Source organism: Heptranchias perlo, chromosome 11, assembly GCF_035084215.1.
Source record: "Heptranchias perlo isolate sHepPer1 chromosome 11, sHepPer1.hap1, whole genome shotgun sequence".
NCBI classification, from domain to species: Eukaryota; Metazoa; Chordata; class Chondrichthyes; order Hexanchiformes; family Hexanchidae; genus Heptranchias; species Heptranchias perlo.
This window is the reverse complement of record NC_090335.1, coordinates 58331250-58358147: the sequence shown is the minus strand read 5'-3', so window position 1 is coordinate 58358147 and position 26898 is coordinate 58331250. Positions and strand designations below refer to the sequence as shown.

Below are 26898 nucleotides of genomic sequence, written 5' to 3'. Positions count from 1 at the left end.
ATACTAACGTGAATGTGGAGCTGGGAGGAACAGGAGTGCTCCTCCTAGCTTCACAGCAGCCCTGAAGACCGATGCTGGCCCCCGCTCGACCCTCTCTCAATTGCCTCCCTACCCGAGGACCGTTGCCATCGACGCACTGGCCCGAAATTTAAATCCACTTCACCAGTGTGCTGCCTGGGGACATGCAGCAGGAATCCACAGCTCGGCGGTCTAATTTAAATGAGGCCCAAGACTCAATATCGAGTGTGTCTCAGGCCTACCCCATTCTGGCGCAGGGATCAATCACTGTGCCCAGTTCGTGCCAGCAGACCAGCCCTATCCAATTTCACCACCACTATGTTTTACAACATAACATTTAAGGTAACTTTGATTTTAAATCCTTTCTGTGGAAAAAATGGTCAAAAGATCCTGAAGTGTGACTCCTTGGTTAGGTTAAATGCCTCACTAGGATTTTATCACTTCTTTTTGATTTTACTCAACGCCTTCTTTATATTTTTTAAATATTTAATTGTTCTCCATTTTCTGATTTTGATACTTTCCACCCCTCACCATGCACACCTCTAGTGAAGGGGCGGTGGAGGAACTTGACTCAATAAGCTCGGTAGTTTTGGATAGCTGCTTCATTGATCAGTTTGAAACTGCAATTTATGGTTTTCAGGGAAATATCTTCTCCCTGTTCTCTTCACCTCCCGTCTTAGTCTTATGTATCTTTAGGGGTATCAAAACACCTTCAGATCTGGGTTGAAGATTGTGGACGGCAAGGAATTCCTACAGACTGATCCTGGAAGTGTTGAAGCCAACATCCACAAACCAAGCTGAGAAGGAAAGAGGTGGCAGGGGATTTTGAGATATCAAGCCAAATCAGGGGCTTAGAAGCAAGGTCAAGAATGTAGTTTGAATCAGAGAATTGCAGGAAAATCAATTAGTAGCGTAGCATCAGCAATACTATAGACATGGTAAGGACTTGCCCAAGTTCCAATATCAGTCATTATATTTGTGACTCTAAGAATTCAATATACACCTAAAAGTAATATTTTGAGGGGCACAATTTACATGCAGTGCATGAAAGTTTATGTTGATGGAGCTTCTACTCGTATTTAGATTTTTAAAAATTTAGTCCAGAAAACTAAAAAAACTTGTGACCTATCTTGTAAAATAAACAATAGACATCACAGTTCTGCATACTGTCTAGAACACAAGGATACATGTATGTTGCTATCCCTCTTGATGCAAGGTATTTCCGAATAAGTCTTTCAGTGCCATACCAGTTAAATCCTCTGGTTGTATGTCCTATTCGTGGGAGATGCACACTTGCTGAAATGAAAGAATCAATTCAACTATAATCAAAATTTTCTCGTTTGATTTGTAGCAATTAGTTCACTCTTGCTTTATTCAGTTAATTCAAATTATCTGATAATCTAAACTTTTAAACACTAAATTCCCATTTTGCTCTGTTACTTATGTTGCTTAATTCAAATTATTGGATAATCCGTTCTGACGAACAGTCTTCGACCTGAAACGTTAATTCTGTTTCTTTCTCCACAGATGCTGCCTCACTTGCTGAGCTTCTCCAGCATTTTCTGTTTTTATTTCAGATTTCCAGCATCCACAGTATTTTGCTTCTGATTGGATACTTCAAATTGTTTAGCACAAAAAATTACTGCAATACTAGGAGTAGATTAAGTTTTGCATTGAGGAAAATTTAAATATAATATTCAAACCTCTAAGCACTTTTGTTTCTTTACTAATTGTGATGCATTAAAAACTAGGGAGGAATTTTCAATTACTTTCCAACACAGTAAAAAAAAGAGCCAAGCACTTGACAGACAATGTAATTTCTCTTTGAAAGGAGCATTTGTTGCATCAAATTATATGATTATAAATTTACCAAAATGTATACATAGCTTTTTCATTCTTTAGAGCCAAAAGTTATGGCACAATCCCGGTGGATTTTATTTAATTGCTGGGTGATGTAATACATTGTGGGAATAAGCTTTCTTCACAACATGTGAATGATAGCTAGCAAGTTCTAGGCCCTTTAGATTGCTCAATAAAAATGTCATATTTTAATTGTTGAGTGCAAGTAAAATAAATTTAGGCTGATGAAGTAGGGTGGGAGCAGGCTCATGTGGAGCATAAACACCAGCATAGACCTGTTGGGCTGAATGGCCTGTTTCTGTGCTGTAAAATTCTATGCAATTCAATGCTTCATTTACACTGCAACCACAGTGTTGGTGTTGAAGCCATTTTGCTTCACACCAATACTAAAGTTCTGGTGTAAATCCAGAGTCAGGGCACAACCTGACTCAGGAAGCAAAGTTGAGTGAGACTCTGCTTCACTCTGTAGCTCCAGACTTAAACATAATTTAAGTGTCAGTGCAAAGCAAAACCCCTTTGCATTGATGCTACGATGGTAGTGTAAATGCAGTCTCAGAAACTTTAACACTTTAACATTCACATACCATTTCTTTTCTTGGCTGCTCTGTGGAGCTTTTTCAGTCCTTCTTCTAAAGCTGTCAGTTTGATACCGGAGAGATTGTTGGAACGATCTCTGTGTTGGGCAACTATCAATGCCAACTAGAAAAACATTCTTTTGGTTAAACATATTTTGACTATGCATTATTAATTATTTAAATATGCACAAGATGGATAATCTGAATCTGTAAAAATATAATGAATTGTTCAGAGGGAATACAAAGTTATATCCTAATCAAGGTGTGTACATGCCATCATTACCAGGGACAGAAATATGCTCTTGTGCTTTATGGATGTCAGGTGAACCACATAATTGAAATAAGAACCATGAGAAAGAAAGAATATAGAGCCAAACTACAATTTCAGTCATTGGTGAGAGATGGAGAGAAGGAATATACAAGAGCATGGAAATTGTTCTATTTTTCAATCTTCTGCAATGATAGTGTTTATGTTACTTGCAGTAATCTGGTGATCAGATGTCCAAAAGCAACCCTGTAGTATAAGGGGCAAGACTGAAATTGAAGCACTTAAGGCCGGCCTTAACATTGAGTTTAACAACTTTAGATCTTAATCACCACTCCCATTTTATCCCAGACAGTAGGTGCTGGTAATGGAGGATGGCTGCAGCAGAGCCACTTGGGAGTGCAGGAGGTGTGGGTTCGTGCTTGGGATGGGGATCCCCTATTGGTACACAGCTGGCGGGATGGTCTGCACCCCTGGGGTATACCTGCCTTTCTTTTGCCACATTCCCGGATCATGGCGACCCTCTCCGCTTTGCCAGATTTTGCATGCTTTCCACCCCCTTCTGCTATTCTGCTGTAACCATTTATACCTCCTCTGGAGCCATCTTTTGTTTCTATACTTGTCCCATTATCCATGATAAAAGCTATTCATCTCTAACATCTTCCAGTTATGATGAAAGGTCTGTTTCTCTTTCCAAGGAATGAAGCACTACTTGACCTGATTCTGGGTAATGAAACAAATCAATTAGGTGACCTAGAAGTAGGAGAATATCTGAGACACAGTAAGTCAAGGACAAGGACATCTTACTGGAAAAAAAATCAAACGGCAGCAAGATACACTGGGACCTTGCCTAGATTAAATGGAAGGAAAAGTTGGCAAATAGAACTACCTATCAGCAATGGGAAACACTCAAACAGAAGGGGGAAGGATACAAATCAAGTATATTCCAGTAAGGAAAAATGGGAATGTATTGAAGGCTGAGATTCCAGGGATGAATAGGGAGCTTAGTTCTGAAGCTAAAAATAGAAGCACTTATTAAATATATGGTACATAATAAAAAAGCCAGAATTAATATAAAGAATACAGAAAACTTACAGAAAGGGTTATCAGAAAGATTAAGATGAAGTATCAAAGAAAATTAATAAAAAAACATAAGGGGCAATAAAATGGCTTTCTAGAGGCAAATTGACTCATAAACATCGTCAAAATGGGAGAAGGACTGCTAAAAATGAAGGAGGCAAGCTTGTGGTGGACAGTATGGAAATTGTAGTGATACTAAATAAGTAATTTATCACAGTTGCCAAGGTGGTGGTGGATATTAGGATGGTAGAACCACCAGAGATAGATGTAGAACAGTCAGTGGAGGTTATTATTTGAAGAGAAATTATGCTAAAGAAGTTAGGCAGACTTAAGATAAACAATTACGTGCTAGTAATTTGTCTATGTCCAAGGATCCTGGGGAAATAGTAGAAGGTCTGGCTACAATTTTACAAAATTCTTGGGAAAGGAAAATTTGCCAGAAGATTAGACAGTGGCAAATTCAACATTCCTCTTCAAACAAGGAGACCAGGATAAGCCAGAACATTAGTGGCAGTTAGTCTTATTTCAGTTATTGATAAGCTGCTGGAGTCTACAATACAAAATGAAATTATGTAGCACTTGGAGAAACATAATTTCATCAGAGTCAGGCAGCACAGATTTCAAAATTGTGCTTCATCATCCTATTAGAATTCTTCAAAAATATAAGAGAGAGGATAGGTAAAGGAAATGCAATGGATGTGGTTCATGTGGATTTTCACAAAATGTTTGATATGGTACCAATAAGAGACTAATGACAAAGGTAATGTGGAATTAAGGGAGATGTTGCTGCATGGTTAGAGATGGTTGGAGGGCAGAAAGCAAATGTTGGAGTAAAAGGAAGTTTCTCCAACTGGAAAGATGTATTGAGTGGTGTTCCATTGGGTCTGTGTTGAAGCTTCTCTTATTTACTATATAAATAAATGATCTGGACTCAGGAATTGAGGGAACAATATTGAAATTTGCTGATGACAGCAAATTGTGGGGTATGGCAAATTGTGACAGGATTGTTAAAGACTGCAGGAGAGCATAGATAGGCTATCGAGGTGTTGGCTAGAAGGCAAATGCAAAATGTGAAGTAATACTTGTTGGAAGTAAGTTGGTGTACAGATACACGGGTCATTAAAAGTGGCAGCATAAGTAGATATGGCCATCCAAAAGGCAAGTAGAATCCCTGTTTTACTGGAGACATAGAATACAAAAGCAAGGAGATAATGCTGAACTTGTATCAGACTGTAGTTAACAAACAGTTTGAATATTGTGTAAAGTTTTGGACATCCCTTTGTGGAAAGACTTAAAAGCAATATAAAATGTGAAATGAAGATTCACTAGTTTGTTATTAGGGATGAAGGACTATAGTTATGAAGAGAGACATGAGAAGTTAGGGCTTTATCCAGTATAATGGAGGTCTTCAAGATTGTGAAGGGTTATAATAAGGTAAAAAATGATAGATTGTTTCTATTGGTCAGTGAGGCAGTATTGAGAGGCACAAATTTAATATAGTCACAAAAAGAATTAAGGGAGGTTAGAAAAAGTTTCTTTACAAATTGTGGTTAGAATATAAATTTATTTTCTACAAACTGTTGTTGAAGCAGTGTCAATAAATTATTCTAAAAGGAAATGAGATATTAGTATGAGAAAGAGGAAATTAAAGGGTATGGAGAGCATGCAGAAGAGTGGGTTAGAATAAGTGGTTTATGTGGAGAAGAACAACAGCACAGACTTGATAAGCCAAATGGCCTGTTTCTATGTAGTAACATTCTATGAAAATAAATTTCTATGAACAGTACAAGTTCTCCATTTTCAGGAAGAGTAAAAATAGCTTTCCTTCATACTTCCACATCTGAGGTGCCTTTTAGTTTAGTAGGTTAGACTTCACATTTTTCTGAAATCAAGCTATTTTTAAACATACTTTCTTAATAATGCAATTTATGAGATTCAACATGATAGTCATAGTTATTCTTGTAGGTATTATAGGCAAGTGCAATATATTGGGTTGTGCAAAGAGGTAGAATATATAAATTATCAAAATAATCCAGAATAAGCAATTTATTCCTACATACCAAGTCTTGTCCTGTATTTCTTGACTCCTTGTCATCAATGGGAAATAAAAGAACACTACCCAGAGAAAGGTCTGTAATAAGAAAATAATTGTAATACAAATACCAATGATAACTTTGACTTAGTGTATGAATCTCACTTTTCTCATCACTGTTTTTCACAGCACTATTTGATCATATTTAAGCTTCCCTTACTTCATGCAATATATTTCTTGTGCTTAAGGAGACTTTAACTTAGATAATAGTTTCACAATCCAACACAATTGCTCCACTGCAATCCTCCAATATATATTTTAGAACACCGTTAAAGTTTCATGCAGCTGCTTCGGGTCTGTTATGTTAGGGTCCTGTGCTTCAAAGCATAATACTTGAGATATTATGACCCGTTGATATCTTGTTAAATGCACTAAATGCTGGTCTACTGTTTTCTAATGAGATGGATTGTAAAAGACCAAAAGAAAGCATTGGAACAAGAAAAAGTGATTTGGTCCATCAAATCTGTTCCTTCCACCGACCATGTACAATCCACCCTATCATAAGATCTATCCCATTTGTTTCATTTTCTGAAAGGCAGTTTTGCAAAGTTTCTCCTTGATCCCCAAAAAATGATGAAATGAAATGCCAAAATAGCCAATTAAACTTGCAACCTCCCTTATTCAACACAGAAATTGTAGATATATCAAATAAGTACTGTTGCTTTCCACAGATGACATTTGCAATGATCCCAAAAGCACTGAAACCATCATGCTACACGGAGTATCCAATCATCTGTTTGTCCCATTTCTAACCGGATATTTATCCAGCTCTTTTTAAAAAAAAATAGGCGTTATTTGACACAGCATTTCTTATTTATTCTGGGAGTCTATTAGTGAAATTTTAAATCAGAGGTGGGTACGGTGCACGCAAACCCCGAAGTGGGCAGCAAACCTGGCAAGTCTGGGGATGTGAAAGTCCGGCTGAAATTAACTGCCTCTCACATTCAAAACAACTGTAATCACCACCCCCCCTACCTTTGCAAAAGACCCACCTTTGACTCCTCTGTTCTTGCAAACTACTGCCCCATCTCCAACTTCCCTTTCCTCTCCAAAGTTGTCTCCTCCCAAATCTGTGCCAGCTTTCCTGCAACTCCATGTTTAAATCTCTCTAATCACGTTTCCATCCCCATCATTGCACTGAAACAGCCCTAACCAAAGTCACAAATTACATCCTCTGTGACTGTAACCGTGATGTGCTATCCCTCCTTGACATCTCTGCAGCTTTTGATATGTTGACCACACCATCCTCCTCTAACATCTCCCTTCATTGTCCAGCTCAGTGGGACTGCCCTCGCTTGCTTCCACTGTTAGTTAGCCGATTATAGCCAAAGTATCTCCAGCAATTGCTTCTCTTTCCGCCCTCACACCATTGCTTCCGGAATTTTTAAGGATCTATCCTTCATCATCTACTTCATTTTGCCCCTTAGTGACATCATCCATAGATATAAGGACAGGTTCCACATGTTTGCTGATGACACCCAGCTCTACTTCTCCACCACCTCTCGACCACTCCATTGCCTCTGTGTTGTCAGACTGCTTGTCTGATATCCAGCCTTGGATGAGCCACAATTTACTCATTTAAACATTGGGAAGACTGAAGACATTGTCTTCGTTCCCTGTCACAAACTCCATACTCTCACCACTGATTCCACCCCCCTGCCTGGCCACTGTCTCAGGCTGAACCAGACTATTCGCAATCTCGACGTTCTATTCGACCCCAAGCTGAGCATCCAATCCCATGTACTCTCCGTCACAAAGACCACCTACTTTCACCTCTGTAATACTGCCCACCTCCACCCCTGCCTCGACCCATCTGCTGCTGAAATCCTCAGTCATGCCTCTGTCACCTCCAGACTTGACAATTAAAATACTCTTCTGGCCGGCCTCCGTAAACGTTAACTCATCCAAAACAGTGCTGCCCATTTCCTATCCAGCACCAAGTTCTGCTGACCCATCACCTCTGTCCTTGCTGACCTACATTAGCTCACGGTCCCCCGACAGCTAAAAAAAAATTCTCATCCTTGTGTTTAAATCCTTTGTGGCCTTAAGCCTCACTATTTCTGTAACCTCCTCCATTGCCACAAGCCCCTCCCCACCCCAAACTCCGTTCCTCTGATTAGCCTCTTGTGCATCTCCCCCCCCCCACCCCCCACCCCGTCTTTTCTCCCCACCAATGGTGACCGTGCTTTCTGTTGTCTAGCCCCCATGCTCTGGAATTCCCACTCTAAACCATCCATCTCTCCTCCACCCTCTCCTCCTTTAAGGCCTTTTTTAAAACCCACCACTTTGACCAAGCTTTTGGTCACCCCTCATAATGCATCCTTCTTTGTCTCGGCGTCTATTTTTGTCTGATTACGTTTCTCTGAAGCGCCTTGGGATATTTTTCTACATTAAAAGGTGCTATAGAATTGCAAGTTGTTATTGTTCTTGTTGAAAAAATACCCTTTAAGAATTTGACACGAGGCAGTGGTCTTTTCCCAGCCCGTGCTGCAGATAATGGTCTTGTGCTAGTAACAAGCCACAGTTCTTTTCAAAGGAGGCAAAAGCAGTGATGCAGCAAAGCAATAATCACACTCAAAAATGGCTCGCTCGAAATGCTTCAGGTGTCAGAACATCTAGGGACAGGTGGGGAGGCAGTTTTACTTGTGAAGGTTGATCAAAATTGAAAGGATGAAGAAGATCCTACCAATAGAAAAAGGACAGAGTAACTCAGAGGTTCAAAAGGAAAGGGATCGAAAGGCAGAACAAAAACAAAGAGGAAAAGGGAAGGGCTAAATGTTTGGGGAAGTTTGAACTAAATTGAAAGAATAAAGGATACTATATCAAACATAGGTAACTTAACATTCTTCCTAACTCACGTAAATACATTATGCTCAGTACAAAAATGAAAGTGAGAGCTCTATGAATTAATATGGAGGTTATCTTTGAGGTGCTATATAAATGCAAGTCTTTTTTCTTTTTTTGTGAATTGATATGACTCATTCCAAGAGAATTCCCATTGTATATCATGAGTCCTTATCTTTTCTTGATGGATCACAACTGAAAATGATGTAGTGAGGTACATTTTACTGCCTAACTAGCCAAACGTCACTTAGTAACAGCTTTACCTAATGTTTTGTTACCAAATAACCATTGAGATTGGTAGGTAGCTTTGGATCTGTCTATATGGAGCACTAAAGCTATTCAAAAATCGACAGATTAATCCATTCCCCCCAGAAAGGAAATATGCAGCGCTGGGTACTACGATGTTAAAATCAGCAAAGCAAAACAGCGTTGCAAACCTGAATATAAATCTAAAATCAAGATATTTTATTCAATAAGCTTGTACATTTATATTGGTAAAGTAATTCAATGAGGTTTAGGATGCAGGCAATTTAAAAATATAGAAAGGGAATAAAAGAGAAAAGTACAAATTGTTAAAATTCTGGCCCCCCTTTACCTTTCATCTTTCCTGCACGTCCATACTGTTTTCTTGGTTCATCTGATCTGGCTTCCAAAGCTGTAAACAAACCTCCTTTTCCCCATCTTCCAGAGTCGTCTGAAAAAGTAAAAATTGAAAGAAAAAGAATGTTTAATGCAAAACAAACAAAACATAAAATAATAAAATATAATGAAACCTGTCTGAAGCAGCCATCATTTGGACTGTACCAAACTGGTTTCATAAAGAGAAGGTATCGGTCTCTAAGAATAATTCATTTTAATATTTTACTCACAAATAAGTGCTCTGCACTTTGTGCTGCTGTGAGAATCCAGCAACATACATTTTCATGAACATTTTTGGAGTAATCAATGGGCTAGTGCGTCAATGTTACTCTGCCTTTTCTTCAGCTTTGTGTTTGTACTGTTGCTGTTCCTCCTTTTCATCTATCTCAGACTTGCACTGATGCACTGCCTCATTGAGTTTGTAGTATTCTTTCTCTTCAGATTTGTGGTACATGTAGGGCAGAATTGGTCACATTCGTGGGTTTTCAGGGACAACAGATGTATGTTTGGTCTGGTAATAACTTACTTGCACTGGTGTAAAAGAAGTGGCGATTTCAGCAGCTGTGTCATTCAAGCTTCTTTTAAGAAATAATCAGAGTGATAAGGAAATTATGAGATGCTTCCTTAGAAGGAAGAAGGTCAGAGTTGCAAAAGGAAGCCCTGCTTTTGCAAAACCAGTCCAGTCAGCTGTACCAGATGCTGCTGGCCTCTTATAGGGTCAGAGGGTCTATCCACCTGAACAGATTCAGGAGAGCCAGTAGGTCTACAGGCAGAGGATCTACTGGTTTGACTCCAAGCACAATGGAGGTGTCAAGTCACATACCTAACATCACTCTGTGTCCGACTGTCTAGGGGAGCCTGATGGTGTTTATTGAGTGGGAGTTTATATCTGACAACAACGACAACTTGCACTTATATAGTGCCTTTAATGTAATAAAACGTCCCAGGGCACTTCGCAGGAGCGTCATCAAACAGAATTTGACACTGAGCTACATAAGGAGATATTAAGACAGGTGACTTGGCTCAGTGGCAGGAAGCAAAGGGTAATAGTCGACGGGTGTTTTTGTGATTGGAAGGCTGTTTCCAGTGGGGTTCCGCAGGGTTCCGCAAGGTCCCTTGCTTTTTGTGGTATACATCAATGATTTAGACTTAAATGTAGGGGGCATGATTAAGAAGTTTGCAGATGACACAAAATTTGGCCGTTTGGTTGATAATGAGGAAGAAAGCTGTAGACTGCAGGAAGATATCAATGGACTGGTCAGGTGGGCAGAAAAGTGGCAAATGGAATTCAATCCAGAGAAGTGTGAGGTAATGCATTTGGGGAGAGCAAACAAGGAAAGGGAATACACAATAAATGGTAGATACTGAGAAAAGCAGAGGAACAGAGTGCATGTCCACAGATCCCTGAAGGTAGCAGGACGGGTAGATAAGGTGGTTAAGAAGGCATATGGGATACTTTCCTTTATTAGCCGAGGCACAGACTAAAAGAGCAGGGAGGTTACGCAAGAACTGTATAAAACACTAGTTAGGCCACAGTTGGAGTACTGTGTACGGTTCTGGTCACCACATTACAGGAAAGATGTGATTGCACTAGAGAGGGTACAGAGGAGATTTACGAGGATGTTGCCAGGACTGAAGAATTTTAGCTTTGTGGAAAGATTGGATAGGCTGGGGTTGTTTTCTTTGGAACAGAGGAGGCTGAAGGGTGATTTAATTGAGGTGTATAAAATTATGAGGGGCCTGGAGTGGATAGGAAGGACCTATTTCCCTTAGCAGAGAGGTCAAAAACCAGGAGGCATAGATTTAAAGTAATTGGTAGAAGGATTAGAGGGAAGTTGAGGAGAAATCTTTTCACCCAGAGGGTGGTGGGGGTCTGGAACTCACTGCCTGAACGGGTGAAAGAGGCAGAAACCCTCATCACATTTAAAAACCGCAACCTATGAGACTGGAGACCAAGAGCTGGATGGCTCTTTTTCAGCCGGCAGATACATGATGAGCCGGATGGCCTCCTGTGCTGTCAATTTCTATGATTCTATGTGACAAAAAGCTTGGTCAAAGAGGTAGGTTTTAAGGAGCATCGTAAAGGAGAAGAGAGGGGTAGAGGTCTAAGGAAGGAATTCCAGAGCTTGGGGCCTAAGCAGCTGAATCATGGCCTCCAATGGTAGAGAGATGAAAATTGGGGATGCGCAAGAGGCCAGAATTGGAGGAGCACAGAGATCTCGGAGGATTGTAGGACTGGAAAAGGTTACAGAGATAGGGAAGGGCAAGGTCATGGAGGGATTTGAAAACAAGAATGAGGATTTTAAAATCGAGGCCGGACTGGGAGCCGATGTAGGTCAGCGAGCACAGGGGTGATGGGTGAACGAGACTTGATTGTATGATTCTAGACACAAGACTGTTTTAATACAATAGATTATTTTTCTACTTGCCAACACAGTGCACTATTATTGCATCCTCTTTGTCAGCAGCTGTTGGGTGAGTGGCATCCCCAAGAACATAGTGAATGGACATCTGCTCTGTGTCTGCAGAATCCAGATCACCGGGAAGGTCATTTTCATCTTCCTCTGATTCTTCCTCGCTCTCACTATCCAATGATGGAAGACAGGGAGATCTGTAGCCACAAGATTCCCACCAAGCCAGCCTGAGGAGAATTTTTATTTAAAATTGCATTATAGATAGTTATAACAGATATACAGATTGGTTAAGACGAGCACACCATAAGCTCTTAAAAAAACATAATAATGACCACACTTCAAAAATAATTAATTGGCTCTGAAGCGATCGTGGCCTCCTGATAACTTGATAAAGTGTCATATGGATCCAAGTTCTTTCTTTAAAAACACTGAACAGTGTTGCAAGTAGACTGTAAAATGTTTTCGAAGAGGGAACCACTGTATCAGTGGTAGAACTCTCGCCAGAGTCAGAAGGTTGTGAGTTCAAGGCCCACTCCAGGACTTGAGCGCATAATCTAAGCTGACATTTCAGTACTGAAGGAGTACTGCATTGTCAAAAGTACCATCTTTAGGGTGAGACATCAAACTAAAGTCCCATCTGCTCTCTTGGAAGACCAGGGGATTTCTCCCGGTGGCCACCATTTATCTTCAACCAATACCACCAAAAACAGAATAAATGGTCATTCATCTCATGCTGGTTGTGGGACCTTGCTGTGTGTAAATTGGCTGCCAATTTGCCAATAAAACTAAAGTGTCTACACTTCAAAAGTAATTTATTGATGTAAAGCACATTAGGACATCCTGAGGACATGAAGAGCATGATATAAATGCAACCTCTTCCTTTTTTGGATTCAATTTTTTAGTTTTACACTATTTCCATCCTAGGAAGTGACATGTACAATGACTCAGTTGTTTAAAACAGCAGTCACTGAGCCACATAGACTGGGAATGTCCCAGGCTTGATTCCTAGCTGATTTCTATCAAAATTATGTTAAAAACACCTCGATTGGCCACAGCACTCCAGGGTTAGGAAGGTGAAATTCAGCAAAGAATTTTTCTTCTGATCACTATCTTAATGATCTCTGTTGGAAGTCCATGTATATGAACATTGAGCAAGGACAGCATTCAGCTTGGCTGTAATGTGCTCCACAGTCAAACAGCCTGTCTGCACTCTCTGGCAAAGCTCACATATAGGTGATCGTCAGTGATGCACTGGAGTGTGATCAAAGACAATGGAACCACAATTCAGCAAGAAGTCAATACCTTCAGGAGAGGAGGGGGAAAAATTGGCAATAAAAGGGGAATACAACTGAGAGCCAAAGAAGCTAAGGCCGATTTTTCTCTGCCCAGTTCCCAAATGGCACCTAAAAATGGATGCAATGCAGAGGAAAAATGGATGCTATTCCTTGGCTCCCATTTTGCTCCTGCACACAAACTTTCTCCGTGGCTTTACGGACGTCTATACCTCGCTATGCCTGAGATGAAGTAATGTACATTTCATTCAAATGAAAGTTAGATGTCTTTGCACACAGATTTCGTCTAATAATAGCAAGCACAGATCAGAGGCAAACTGGTCTCAGAAAAAACTGGCACTAATGATTCCAGAACTGCTGTTTTGATGCTGGTTACTATTGTCAAGAAAGATCTTTATTTTTGGCCTTTTGAATTAAAAATGGGTTTGCTGCTTCTGGACTTGTTGTAGCTTGCGATTAAGCCTTTACACATACTTGTCATTACTCACACTTGGATATTGCTATTAACCATGAGAGCAGAAATCTGAGCAGTGTATTAGTCATCTCAACTCCTGGGAATGAATTACTGGCCATAATCCATTTCCACTCATACAGTATTTTTATGTTATACCAGTAGACACCCCCCCGATGTTGCTGATACGTCAGAGGATATGCTACTTTTTAAGGACGTGTAATATGCAATGTATTATTCTGCTGCTAAAATAGAGCTGTGTGCACCTGGCATGTCCACAAGATCCATTTGCTGTAAATAGATACATCTTAATTAGAGGCCAGCTGCTGTTAGGCATATCCTGAGGTAAATTAGTCACTAATTGCTGTTGCTATGGAAGTTTCTCTGTCGATGATGTCTACTTGTTAATCCCTGGTTCCTCCCAAGGTCATAAGGAAATGCCTGCCTTTCTTTCCATTTATCTTAAGTACTTCTTTTTAAAGAAAAATACAGAACCATGCATGGCAAAGTGTGATGGAAGCCTGCTACATAACTTCTGCCAGCACTTTTCTTTGCCACAACAGTTGATTGATAAATAATGAAAAAATTAATGCAAAGTTCAGGGAAAAGCAAATGAATTCAACACTTCATATAATAAAAGTCTTACTCTCTTGTTGGGGAAGGTCACCTTAATTCCTCAACTAGGAAAAGCCCTTTTACGTTAGAAGAGCAGAGCTAATGACAATAGTGCATTTCTCCCTCCTGCAGACCACATTCATAAATATCAATAGTCTGACCATTGTTGTTCAGGCAGTAATGGAGACACATTTTTTCCATGGATGCTGCAAGCTGCTACTGGATTCACTGATTACACTTATGACCACTAAACCCACAGAACTAGTTTAGTGCATTTGATGTCATGACATCAACAGCATTGAAACCCGCTTAACTACAATGCTCTCAAATGAAACAGACTATAATTATATCATAAGACTGCCTGCATGCACAGAAAATGAGTCTCTGTGTTCCTAATCAGCTTCCTATGGGTGTACAAGAAGTGGTACTGGGTGAGAGCACTACACATACTGGTATAGCAATACCCTCCCAAGACCAACTAAAAATTTTAAGTAACATAAAACAGCCTTTACTTTTTCTTTTGCTCCTCCTCTTCTCGCTTTTGTTTCTTTTCTTCCAATAGCTTTGCACGTTTAGCAGCTGCCTCTTGATGTTTCTGATGTCGTTGCTCAAGCTCTTCAGGTGACAGTATTCTTTTCTTTCTGGTGGTCAGGTCCAATGGGACAGCCAGAAGGACCTGTTCCGATAAGGATCAAAATAAGATAGCTATGCATTACTGATTCAGAAAAAATTCTGACTTTCACCATTTGTTTTTTTCTTTTAAATTGTATGTGCTCATCAAGGTGGGTGAGGGATGTTAGTGCTGGGGAATGGAGCTCTTCCCATTTGAGACGTCAGCACCAAAAACACTCCCAGGGCAGATCTAGCACAGCCAGATGCAAATTAAAGCTCCCTCAACTCTGCCCAAAAAGCCACAATCTCACCAGAGCACACCTTACTGCAACAATATGACATTTTTTCCATTCCCCATATCTGTCGTCCTATGGCCTCTCTGAATTAACTGGGTTGAGATTCTCCAAACTCATTTTGCATTAGACTTTGACAGCCAAAAGACAGAGGAAACTTCTATCTCATCAGTTTGGGCTGGATTTCAACAGAGGTGAAAGCCAGTGTCTAACTCACTGTGCCACCAAATTCCTCATAAATGTCCTTATGTATGAATAACTCTTAAATATTGTTAATTGGGGGCAGGTACATTCTTATTTAACTTTTCAAATTTTATTACCATTATTTTTCTCATTTTCAATTTACTTTTTGTGCAAATGCCATTACAGTGTAAGTGCTGCCAACATTTACAATATACTAGGCAGATACCTTTTTGAATTAAAATTGCCATTATGTATGCTACATTAGATTAAAACCCCTTAAAAATGAAAAACAATATCCTGTTCTTTTATCAGGGCTTTTATATTTGTAAGGGTTCTACCTGGTTGGATGAGTGGTCAAATCTTGGGCTTCAGCTGGGAGAGTTAATGTACTAGGAGGATGAGCTTTAATGGGCTGAATGGTCTTTTATCATCCCTGGTTTGCGTTCTCATAAATTTTTCATGGTTGAGACCAAACTTGGCTTTAGGGAGCCAACCCTCACAAAAAGTTCAACATTTGATCACCTAATTTACAAATGTTCAACCCCATTATTATGATGTCATTTGTACAGAATAGGCTTGAAAATTGAAGGGGGCAGATATTCCTCCCCCCCACCAAATCCTGGCACTAGATCCAGCCCCAGGATTGCCTGTCCAGAACCTAGCACCAGCAGAGAGGGGGCAGGTAAATGAGTCACAGCTGCAGGCCCCTCAGCTGAATCTCCTGCTGGTGGGGATCCAAGGCAGGTCATAATGTCACATTTTCTGGGTGCAGTGCCAGCTAGCAATCCAGGAATTGAGGCAGGAAGCTAGGAATGCCCTCTCCTGCCTCATTTACATGCCTCTGTCTCACCTGTGCCTACTACAGGGTACAGGCCAAGCTCTGCCCCCTCAGGAAAGTCCCAGAAATCTCAGAGCAATCTAAAAGGGGCAAAAACCCGACAAACCAGTTGCAAGGGGCAGGAAAATCCACCCAGATCAGACTTCTGTACTGTTTCAGAACATAAAATCTTTATTTTCTTTACAGGAATGTGTAGCTACTGTCTGGTTGAAATTGAAATATGGGGTGGGAGGTTGATCTGCCCTTCATTTATGGTGATGTCTGCAAGCAGTCCCTTATCAGATCTAGATTGTTTGATCAGAGAGCTCAGATTTGTAATGTTGATATATGTAAGGTTGTCACTGCTTTATTCTTAAACGTTCAACTAGCAATATAAGTTTTTTTCAAAAGCCAATTGGGTGTGTATTTTGTCAGAAGTAGCATCTCCTGGTTATAGCAGATGCATATTGGTTAGTTTGGAACAGGCTATTTATATTGCTAACAAGTGTTAGATGATGCAAGATCCAACTAGATGAGAGAATTATTTAACATAGCTCACAGGGCTGTCAATGGCCAATTTTTCCACTCTATTATCGATAATTTTGAAATCTATTTTGATTAGCAGCTTTGATCAATTGTGAACAATATCTGTCTATCTTATTTAATATCAGCTTGGATCAAAAGGAAGAGAGACGTATAACTTGAGACTGGCAGCATGGTGTATTGCTATACAAACTGAAGGCTATAGATATTCCGTGAAGTGTTTTTCTCACAAAATGTTTTCATCACAAAAGTGGGGGCTAAATTATGAAAATTACTGCAGAGTGCAGCTAGAGTGTAATTTTCCTTGTTTCAGAACAGTTTTAATATACTAGTGAAAAATTAAGTGCTCCATCACTGTACTTAACTTACTGACTGTCCATTTTTGCTTCTATGTTATTTCTCGATCAAAAAATGCCAATTACTAGATTTCAGCATTAGTGTGTTATTTTCCACCAATTTTGAAGAGATCAAAGTTATGGTGATAACCCATACTGTTTCCAATATAGTGCACATACCAATGGAGAAAGGGCTTATTATGTACCTTTGGCACATTATGTCCTAGATACATTAACTGTACATAAGATCAGATTTCTGACCACAGTTAGTGTAGGCTCACCTGACTTAATACATGACTTCTATATTAAGCATAAACAGAAAGTATCAGGAGAGAGCCTGAATTGCAACACCTTCTCCCCAAAAAAGTGTTAACTTGGATCAATTGGTAGAATTCTCACCTCTGATTCAAAAGATTGTGGCTTTGAATCCCCTGCCAGGATTTGAGCTCATAATCTAGACTGACACTCCAGTGTAGCACTGAGCGAGTGCTGCATCGTTAGACGTGTTGTCCTTTGGATGGGATGTTAAAATCAAGATCTCAGGTGCCATTTCAGATGGTGGCTAAAGATCCCATTGCATTAATCCAAAAACAGCAGGGAGTTTTCCTGGTGTCTGATCAATATTCCTCCCTCCACCAAGAACAGATTAACTGGTCATTTATTTCATTACCTGTTAGTTGGGAATTGTTGGCACTGAATGCTGGATACATTTGCTTATATAACAACTGTCAATGTATTTCAGAAGTAATTAATTGTGTGAAGGACTTTAAGATGTTGAAATGTGATAAAGTGCAATATAAAAATGCAAGTATTATTTATTATTACACAATGTGTTGTGGTTTACTCCAGGAACAGTATTGTGAAATATAACACTTTCTAATTTGATTGTTACAGCATTCTGAGGAAGAGATTCACTGAAAATTACTTTGTAGCTTTTAGCACATAGAAGACTTATAGTGCAAAGGACATTCATTCAGTACTTAACAGGCTAAACGACACTAACTACAAAAAAATTGCATGTCAGCAAGGGATGTGTATTTGTAATTTACATAAAATACTTGGAATTGATACAGTTGCCTTACACTGGACTTTGTGCGGAGTGATCTTCCTCCTTTACTGGCTTCTTCAAGTACCATTTTGTGAAGATCCAGAAGTTGTTCAAAGCTTTTCTGATCTGCTGAACTGGGCTCTTTAGAGTAATCTTTCCCCTCATATTGGTACATGTGTGCTAAAATGAAGTAAGACCTTGGTAATAAATTACAGTATAATAACATGGTTGACTCCGCTTAGCCAAATGCCTAATAAGACAAAAAAAATACAATTTTCTGCACCCACTCATAGGGTTCAGTTTTGTCTATTTCATACTTTAGCTGTACATTACACCAGTTTAAGTTAGGATTTTGATTAAAAGCTTATATTTTCAAGATATCATTGTTGCAATGTAACATTATAATGGCTACGTGTAGATCACCTGTGAAGTTGCTCACAGTGATATGCAGTTTTGTAAAAACAAGGATGTTATGCCATGTAATGTACCATGTCTTATCATTCGGCCACTGATTTATGGTGATTGGATAGGTCAATATTGTGTTATTACTTGGTATTCTGGGATTGTTAACTGTGCTTTGGGGATAAAAATTTGCAATTCTGTTCAGTTTTCTGCTAAAACTGTAAATCAGTGGCCTGAACATGTTCTTTTACCTACGTACTCAATTTTAATCTCTTTCCTTCTTCAGAGTTAAGGTTAAATAGCAAGATAGCAGGCAAGATGGACCAGGTTGGAAGTAGGTACCTAGTATTTAGCAGCAATGGGGGGGGGGGGGGGGGGCTGGCGGGGAAGGTTGAACTTCTATAGAACTGAGGGTGGTTGAGTATTTGGCAAAAATGGATGGGGATCTTGAAGTTTGGTATTGTGGTGGGTGTCTTGAGGTTTTGCAGCCCAGGGAGGGAGAGAACTTGTGACTTGACAACAATGAGGAGATAGTATTGGAGTTTGGTAGCACTGTGGTAAGAATCCTAGACTTTTGCATCACTGGAGTGTGAGGGAATCCTGGAGTTGGGTGCCCCACGGTGGGACACTGAGGATGGCAGCACTAGGGAAGAATCACCAGGTCTGACAGTAGATAGGGAATCCTGCTTTCTAGCAGCATTAGGGTCCCAAGATATAGTAGCACAGGGGGCTCCAAGGGTCTAACAGCACCAGGTGTGGGTCCTGGTTTTAGCAAAGGTAGTGGGCAGTGTCCAAGGGTCTGACTGTAGTGGGAGAAGTACCCTTGACTTGGTAGCATGGGGGGAAAATATCCTGGGCTTCTAGTAATGTGGGGCTACAAGGAGACTGTCAGCATTGGAGGGAGGTTATCAGCATTTGGCTGGACTGGTGACAGTCTGATGGCATTGGGTGGGAGGTTCTGCACTCTGGCAGCACACAGTGCTTCTCAGTCTTCAGAGTCAAGCCTAAGCGCCAGGTCCCTAATACAGGTTAGTCTGAAGGGAGAAAACCTTATTAGATGCATTTCTGACAGGAGTTGATTAATTTTAATTTTTCATATACTATGCTGTATACTGATTGAAGGGAAGAAAAAACAACAAAAAGGTTTTTGAAAAAACATTAAGTGATTTGATTGATTCTATTGAAATTCTTTTGACTGATAGATTTTATCACTTTTCCTAAGTAGAGTTCTGATTTGTTGTGGCTGAAAGAATTTTGAATTTTTTATTTGAATATCTGATTGGTTTAGTGTCTTTTATTGGCAGATTTTTCTAAGAAAGAACGAACCTGCAATTACATAGCACTTTTTATGTCTTCAGCTTATAAGTCCATAGCTAATAAACTACTTTTTGACCTGTAGTCATTGTTGTAATGCAATGCAACGCAACAGCCCAATTTGTGCACAGCAAGGTCCCACAAATAACAATGAGATAAATCACCAATTAATCTGTCTTAGTGATATTGGTTGGGGGATAAATGTTGGCCAGGACACCGGGAGAACTCAAATAATGCCATGAGATTTTTAACAGCCAACTGAAAGGGCAAACGGAGCTTTGCTTTAAGGTCTCATCTAAAAGATGGCACCTCCAACAGTGCAGCAATCACTCAGTACTGTACTGAAGTGTGAGATTGGATTATGTGCTCAAGTCTCTGGAATGGGGCTTGAACCCAAGATCAGCTGACTTAGAGGCAAGAGTTCTACCTTTCAGCCATGGCTGACACTTAAATACAGGATTCTGACTGGTTCAAATAAAAAAAATCAATAAATGTGACACCTGAAGTGGAATACAGAAAGCATGACATGACAGGCTGTAAATGCATGCTATCGTAACATTTTTTTTTATTTACGGTGAATTGGAGATACACTAGTAGTGCCGAGCGGGAGAGATCTTGGGGTTTAGCAGCGCTGTAGAAGAGGGAGATTTTGGGATTTGATAGTATTGGAAGTGACGTCCTGTACTTTGGCTGTACGGTTGGGGGAGAATCTTAGAATTTGGCAGTACTGTGGAGTGAGAAGATATTGGCGTTTGGCAGCAGTGAAGAGAAGATCATAGAGCTCTCTGTGGGCTAACCTGTGGGGACACAATACTAGAAAGTAGGTACAGCAAAGTGAGTTGCTGGGCTGAAGGAGCTAGCTTAGATACTGCCCAAGAACAGAAGTATCCAGAGCACAGGGTGAATACTTACATGTATATATAGCACCAGCCGTTGTGTGAGTGTGTGGGGCAGGGGCTGAGGATCATATAGTTAGCTAGCAGTATTGTTAGTTTTTAAATAAGTTTTTTTTCTTTTTATCTCAGCAGTTTTCTCCCATCCCATCTTCCTTTCCTGAAGGCAGTGACTCTTATCTGGGTATGGTTTCGCTGGTACCTCACACGTGGCCATTCTTCATGTGTCAACCTAGACAGTGACTGTGGGGTATCACAGAGCATGGCCCAATTCACATGTCATTACTCAACATCCACACATGCACTTCAGCAGTGGTTGTTGGATAGGGATCAAGAACAGGAACCCTGGCCGATTTTTCCCTCCCTAATTCAGGGGTGCTGAGACTAATTGTAGCAACTGGAATTAGTCATTTTATCACAAATCAGGAACCTTGGACCTTTCTGTTCCATATGGCGCAGCTACTCATTTTCTTAAACTGCTGAGCCATTGAGGGAGCATGAATAAACGTTTGCTTGAAATACAGCTGTCATTGCTCATTGTCCTTTAAAGCAAATAGAGAGGTAAAAACAGTGGGCAAAATTAGAAAAACTTTTGAAATTTTTTTAAAATTAAGGAATTGAAAAACTCAAATTCATGGCAAAGACCTTACAGCCTGACTAGTGCTGACATATGTAATAAATCACAAACACATACTTGTACTCTCTAGCTCTTCATTTGCTTCCACTATCCGCATCGGTTGGTCTTCAGTGACCCACATTCCTTTTCTGGTTTCCCCTAGAATGTTTTCCAGATCAACATCTTCAACAGTACTCTCTTCAGAAGATAGCAACTTATCCAGCCCAAATTTCAGGATGTCACTTAGCTGCAGAAAAAAGGCCAAATAAATTTGTTCTTGAGCCTCGATGGATCACTACTCAACATTAAACCGCTAAATATGTAAAGTAAACTCTGGCATTTTTATACAGCAAAATAAAACAAATTAACTAATCTTGACCATATTTTGACTTGGTATTTTCAACATTCTTTTCATTCATATAATTAGGAAATAAATCATAACATTTATGCAACTAGTTTATTTAAGATCTTGAACATTTGTCTCTTTAAACAGCAATTACAAACCTTGCTGAGTTCCTTATTAAAAACACATGAAGAGTACTAATATGGAAGGTCATTGGGTCCATCTTAGCTCAACAATCTGGAAAGATCCTATAGTCTCCCTCATCACAACATTCAATCCCAGCATTAGCTGTTTCTTAAATGATTTTTGCGGTTTTGCCTCCACTATCCTACCTGGTAGACCATTTCATGTGTTGGCTACTCATTGTGTGAAGAACTTCCTGTCATTAATACTAAATTTGCTTTCACTAATTTGAACCTGTGTTCCATGTCCTACTGTCAGTGTAAATTGTAGTGCTCCAGATTTATTTCATTCTACTGTTTATTATCTTATATATACCTCTGTAAGGTCACCTCTGAACTGCCCCTTTTCAAGGAGCCCAAGGTTCTCCAATTTTCCACAGTCTTTTGATAGTAGAGATCAGTTGACCAGTTTGCATTGAGTAGTTAATCTAAACTCGAAGCAGTCGGGCTCCCAGTACCAATATCTGGAACACTTCACTAAGCACTTCCCCAGGCCCCGACATTACACCCATAACAAGTACTCACTGCTTCTTTACCCTTCAATCAATTTGGAATCTTCACTGCTTCAAGCTTAGTTTAATTTAATGTAGGAAGTCTAGCTATACCATGAGTACAATTTCCATAATATACTTGGGATGTCTACTCAAAAAAGTCAAGGGGTTTGATCAGGCGGGATCGTCCCCTTCAGAATCCGTTTACTAGGTTACCATATAGGTGACCCTCAAATTTACTCTTGGTAAATGATTCTATTCTTAGTTGCTTAATTAATTATAAACAGATTTATACAGTAGTAGAATGTATACAGTGTTAAAATAAATGGTTCAAACCAGTGTTTATGTTATACAGAAGACATTGTGCAAAATATTGGCAAAGCAGCAAGCTGTTTGTGCCAAGATATGCATTTGTGGATCAGCACAGGGTGAAGTTTCTTTTTCATCCATACAGACCAGACTATATAGCACTATTCAGTGAACCTGGTGGGTGAGGACAAGACCATGTATGTTTGTGACATTCCTCATGATCAGATGGCCTGCATATTCTTACTGTCTATGCTTACACTTGAAGATTGGCCAATTAGGCAAAGTACCAGATACCAGAGGGCTGTTAGTAGAACAACTGAGCAGGAGTCTTCACCATCTGCAGAAGATGGGAGGAAAAAGGGAGAGAAAACTGGAAGAGACACGAGGACCCCATTGTAAATAAATCTACTTGAGAGTTGATCCCAGTGTAACAGATGACTGGACCTTACCATAGCAGATCGATTTATTTTCTACATGTTTCTACAAAACTAAATCTCAATTACAGAAAATACAAGACCTTTGATTCAATCTGGTGGTCATGGAGGTGCCTATTCAAGATGACGATAGAAGGTTCCATTTCAACATAAAAACCATGAGCCCTTTGCCTATTTGGATCATAACTGTTAGCAGACTCTCACCTGCATATCAAAAGTTCCAGATGATTCTTCTCCCTCCTTCATAGAGAACTGACCACCTTCAATAACAGTGTTTGTTAACTTCAGCTTTGACATAGCCCGTCTGTAAATCAATTCTTCAACAGTATCTCTTCCAATCAGCCGAATAATTTTGACTGGCCTTTATATTAAAAAAAAATCACTTTTGAGGAGAAAAGGACTTTGTGGATTCCATTCATCTTGACAAATGAGTGACTGGCTTCAACATGCATAGTGTCATATATTATTTTCTAAATTTAGCCAATTCATTGCTTATACAAATGGCAATACTGTGACATTGATTCTGCAATCTAACATTGAAAAAATCTCCAGGTTCAGCTTCAAGGTGTGAAATTAAAAGATTTTAAATTACATTGTCAAGATTTTGTTGCCAGAAATACAATTTAATTTTTAATTACAAAAACACACAGAAAAGTCAGTCAGAACAAATGGGAAATTACACATTTTCCACGGCCCACTGCCATCTCAGTGTTACTTGGGGATATTTTTGTATAATCTTATTTTGTTATGGAGTTGAACAGATTACATGCATTTTTACACTATAATAAAATAGAGAATGAGTACATGCTGCTTTGTAGATTACATGGTGCTTGAGGATCCATTGGGGGCCCTATACAATTCTTTGTGCATGATGAGATTAACTGGTAGCAGGGCCAGGGGCTTTTCCTGTTACGTGGCTCAGGTCAATTTATTTGTTGAATAGAGCCACGAAGAACATCTGTGAGTACCTGCATCTGTGAACCGACACTTAAAGAGCACTGCCTCCACACAAAAAAAAACTTTGCGTCGATTTCTGTAATTACATCACATAGGGGAAGTAAACAAAAATGAAAGTGGTACCCGTTAAATGTGCAAATGTTGGTTCCCCAGATAGCTTTACAAGTTTATCCAATGGGTAGCTGAACTATCGACCAGGAAAATTCCATCCTTGCAATAACTTAGCTCATCTCAGCGAGGGTGGCAGTAAAGGTACAACTGGCCTCAGCACCCCAAAGTTAGAAAGAAGGGAAAAGGAGAAAAACATTGTCCATGGTTCCTGCTTCAGATCGCTGCTCATTGATCCTGGGTGGAAGTCCACCTCTGTGGGCATTGAGTGAGGACAGGAATGGGCCAATCCGAAATCCTGTGGCCCATGTTCTCTCCTGCACAAAATTATGCACAACTATTATTCTGGTCATCAGCATATCAACTTCATAATCTTCCCCGTCCAGAATTGACCCAGCCAGAATTTGCAGGGTCAGTGGGAGGACACTCATTTGCATGAAGCTGGCAGGTGCCCAGAGCAGTAAGGGTGCATCTTGGGTATGCAATAACCCAACAATACTGGAAAATCCAGCATCCATTCACTAGTGGGGAGGGAATGGGAGAAATGGGCATGCCTCCTTCGCAACCCTCCACTCTCCATGTAAGGGAGCTAGTACAGTGCTAAAAGTTTTAAAAATATATATATATTGCCGTCCTCAGACATCCAGAGCAGCCCATCTGGTCCCGAACTTTTTCTAGTTATTCCGCCTGAGTAAATTCAGTCCCACTTTCTTCCCGTCAGCTGATAATCTTGTTTATACGATATTTATAAAACAATGTTCAACAATAAAAATCTGCAAGACTAAACAAACTGGTTCTGTGAAATAATAGTGACAGCACTGATACATGACATAAACCCTCAATGATTAACTGCAAATGAAAGAGCTTTAATGAACAAATTTTAACAACAGTACTTTACAAAAGGTAAAAAATTACTGCAAGTTTTTAAAAGCTTGCAAAAGGCACAGGACCTGGATGTTTGATGTGGCATCAAAATCCCTCATGATTGTGCGACGCTCAGCATCAGATACGCTCTAAGGATTCTAAAGATCATTAATTCTCTCACTTTTTCTGGCCAATCCTGTGAGCCCTTGCTGCTGCCTGGAGGTCATTTTGAGGATTAAAATCACTGTCCACAAATATGACAGTGTCAGCAGTAGTAAGATTCATTCCTACTCCACCTGTTTGAAAAAATAGAAACAGATCACAGGCGAATCAAATACACAATTCAACTTTGCAGCGGGTGCCAAGCAGAAGGTGCAAAAAAGATTTAATATCGGAAATGAGAAGTTTTAGTTATGAGGCGAGACGAAAGAAACTGGGACTCTTTTAATTAGAACAGGAAGATTAAGAAGAGATCTGATAGAGGTGTTCAAAATTACAAAGGGTTTTGATAAGTTAAATAAGGAAAAACTATGGTTGGTGAGTCAGTAACTTTAAAATCATCAACAAAGGAACAAAGAGAGAGGTTAAGAGATTTTTTTTTTTACTTAGAATTGTTAGTATATGGAATGCCCTATCAGAAAATGCTGGAAGCAATATCCATAATACCTTTTAAAAGAGAATGGGATAAATATTTGAAAAAGAAAAATTTAAAAGGAATAGGAAAAGAAAAGGGGATGGATAACTCTTTCAGAGTGCTATAAAATTATATGATTCTAAATAGACAGATTGATTTTATGGCAAAATATCCTTCTTGTTTCTACTAACCTGCTCTAGTGCTTAAAAGAAAAACAAAAATATCTTGTTCATTAAAGTTTTTGATAGCAAGATATCGCTCCTCTCCTCGTACTGACCCATCCAAGCGTTCATAACTATAACCTTAAAGAAAATAAAATTAGAGTTATATGTGAGAATCTCAAAAATATAGAAAGACTTGCATTTATATAGCACCTTTCATGACCTCATGACATCCCAAAGCACTTTACAGCCTTTGAAATGTGGTTACTGTTGTAATGTAAATGCAGCAGCCAACTTGCGCACAGCAAGGTTCCACAAACAGCAACATGATAATGACCAGATAATTTATTTTTAGTGATGTTGGTTGAGAGATAAATATTGGCCTGGACACCGGGGAGGATTCTAACCCTGCGAACTAGTAATGAAGAATGTTCCCTCCTCGGATACAAAACAAAAAAATGCAACACTTCACTAACTCTACCAATAATAAAGCTGGTCATATATCCCTATCATAATTATATATGAGGGTTTGTCAGGTACTAGAAACTCTGTCGGTCCATCTTGATGGCCTAATAACTGGGGGCATGTTCCATTCCATTAGAAGTTCTACTGGGAACAAAGAAAATCACCAGAAAGAAATGCTGAATTGGTAACTAGTAGTACGTTCATACTCCATTGATGGAAGTGAGTCATTCCCATGGTTTGAAAGAAAAGAAAATTTGCTTCTGACAAAATAAGCATACAGCACTCCTCAAGCAGCTTAGCAAGGTCATAAACCCTAATGAATTTAACTTTCTAGTGATAGCTCAATATCAAGTTGCGAATTCAATGACTGATAAAAATAGCTCATAAATTATTCTTTTTGATCTGCCTACAAGAGCTCAAATTACAATACTGGATATTAAATTTTCCAGTTTTTGTAAAATCTTATTTTCTATTAGGTGTGATTCTAATCTTATAATTAAATGGTAGACCCTAAAAGTACATGTTCCTTTATTTCATGAATACTGCGGTGAAATTGCCACTATGGTCACAAGAGGTTGACAACAACAGTGCAGTGTATGGTTTGTGCCTGCCATAAATAGGCATGTTTAATCGAGCTCCATTGAACTTTCTGTTGGGGATTTGTATGCATACAGGGCAAACTCGAAGCATGATTTTAGCCTATCAGCTGGAACTTGTACAGTTGTGGGGAGTGAGGACAGGATTTGCTG

The 26898-nt window shown here is 39.5% G+C and overlaps 1 protein-coding gene across 1 annotated transcript in view; it reads right to left on the bottom strand.

The window, feature by feature from the left end:
* The window catches only part of chd1l (chromodomain helicase DNA binding protein 1-like), a 79049-nt gene that overhangs the window by 5699 nt on the left and 46452 nt on the right, over positions 1-26898 (bottom strand). Inside the window, exons 12-22 of the mRNA XM_067993143.1 lie at positions 25715-25825; positions 25071-25185; positions 23165-23321; positions 21280-21448; positions 18011-18156; positions 14658-14821; positions 11803-12014; positions 9330-9428; positions 5859-5929; positions 2463-2577; positions 1206-1314 (exon numbers count right to left, since the gene is read on the bottom strand). Coding sequence (XP_067849244.1) covers positions 1206-1314; positions 2463-2577; positions 5859-5929; positions 9330-9428; positions 11803-12014; positions 14658-14821; positions 18011-18156; positions 21280-21448; positions 23165-23321; positions 25071-25185; positions 25715-25825 — 1468 coding nt within the window. The remainder of the gene's footprint in view (positions 1-1205; positions 1315-2462; positions 2578-5858; positions 5930-9329; positions 9429-11802; positions 12015-14657; positions 14822-18010; positions 18157-21279; positions 21449-23164; positions 23322-25070; positions 25186-25714; positions 25826-26898) is intronic.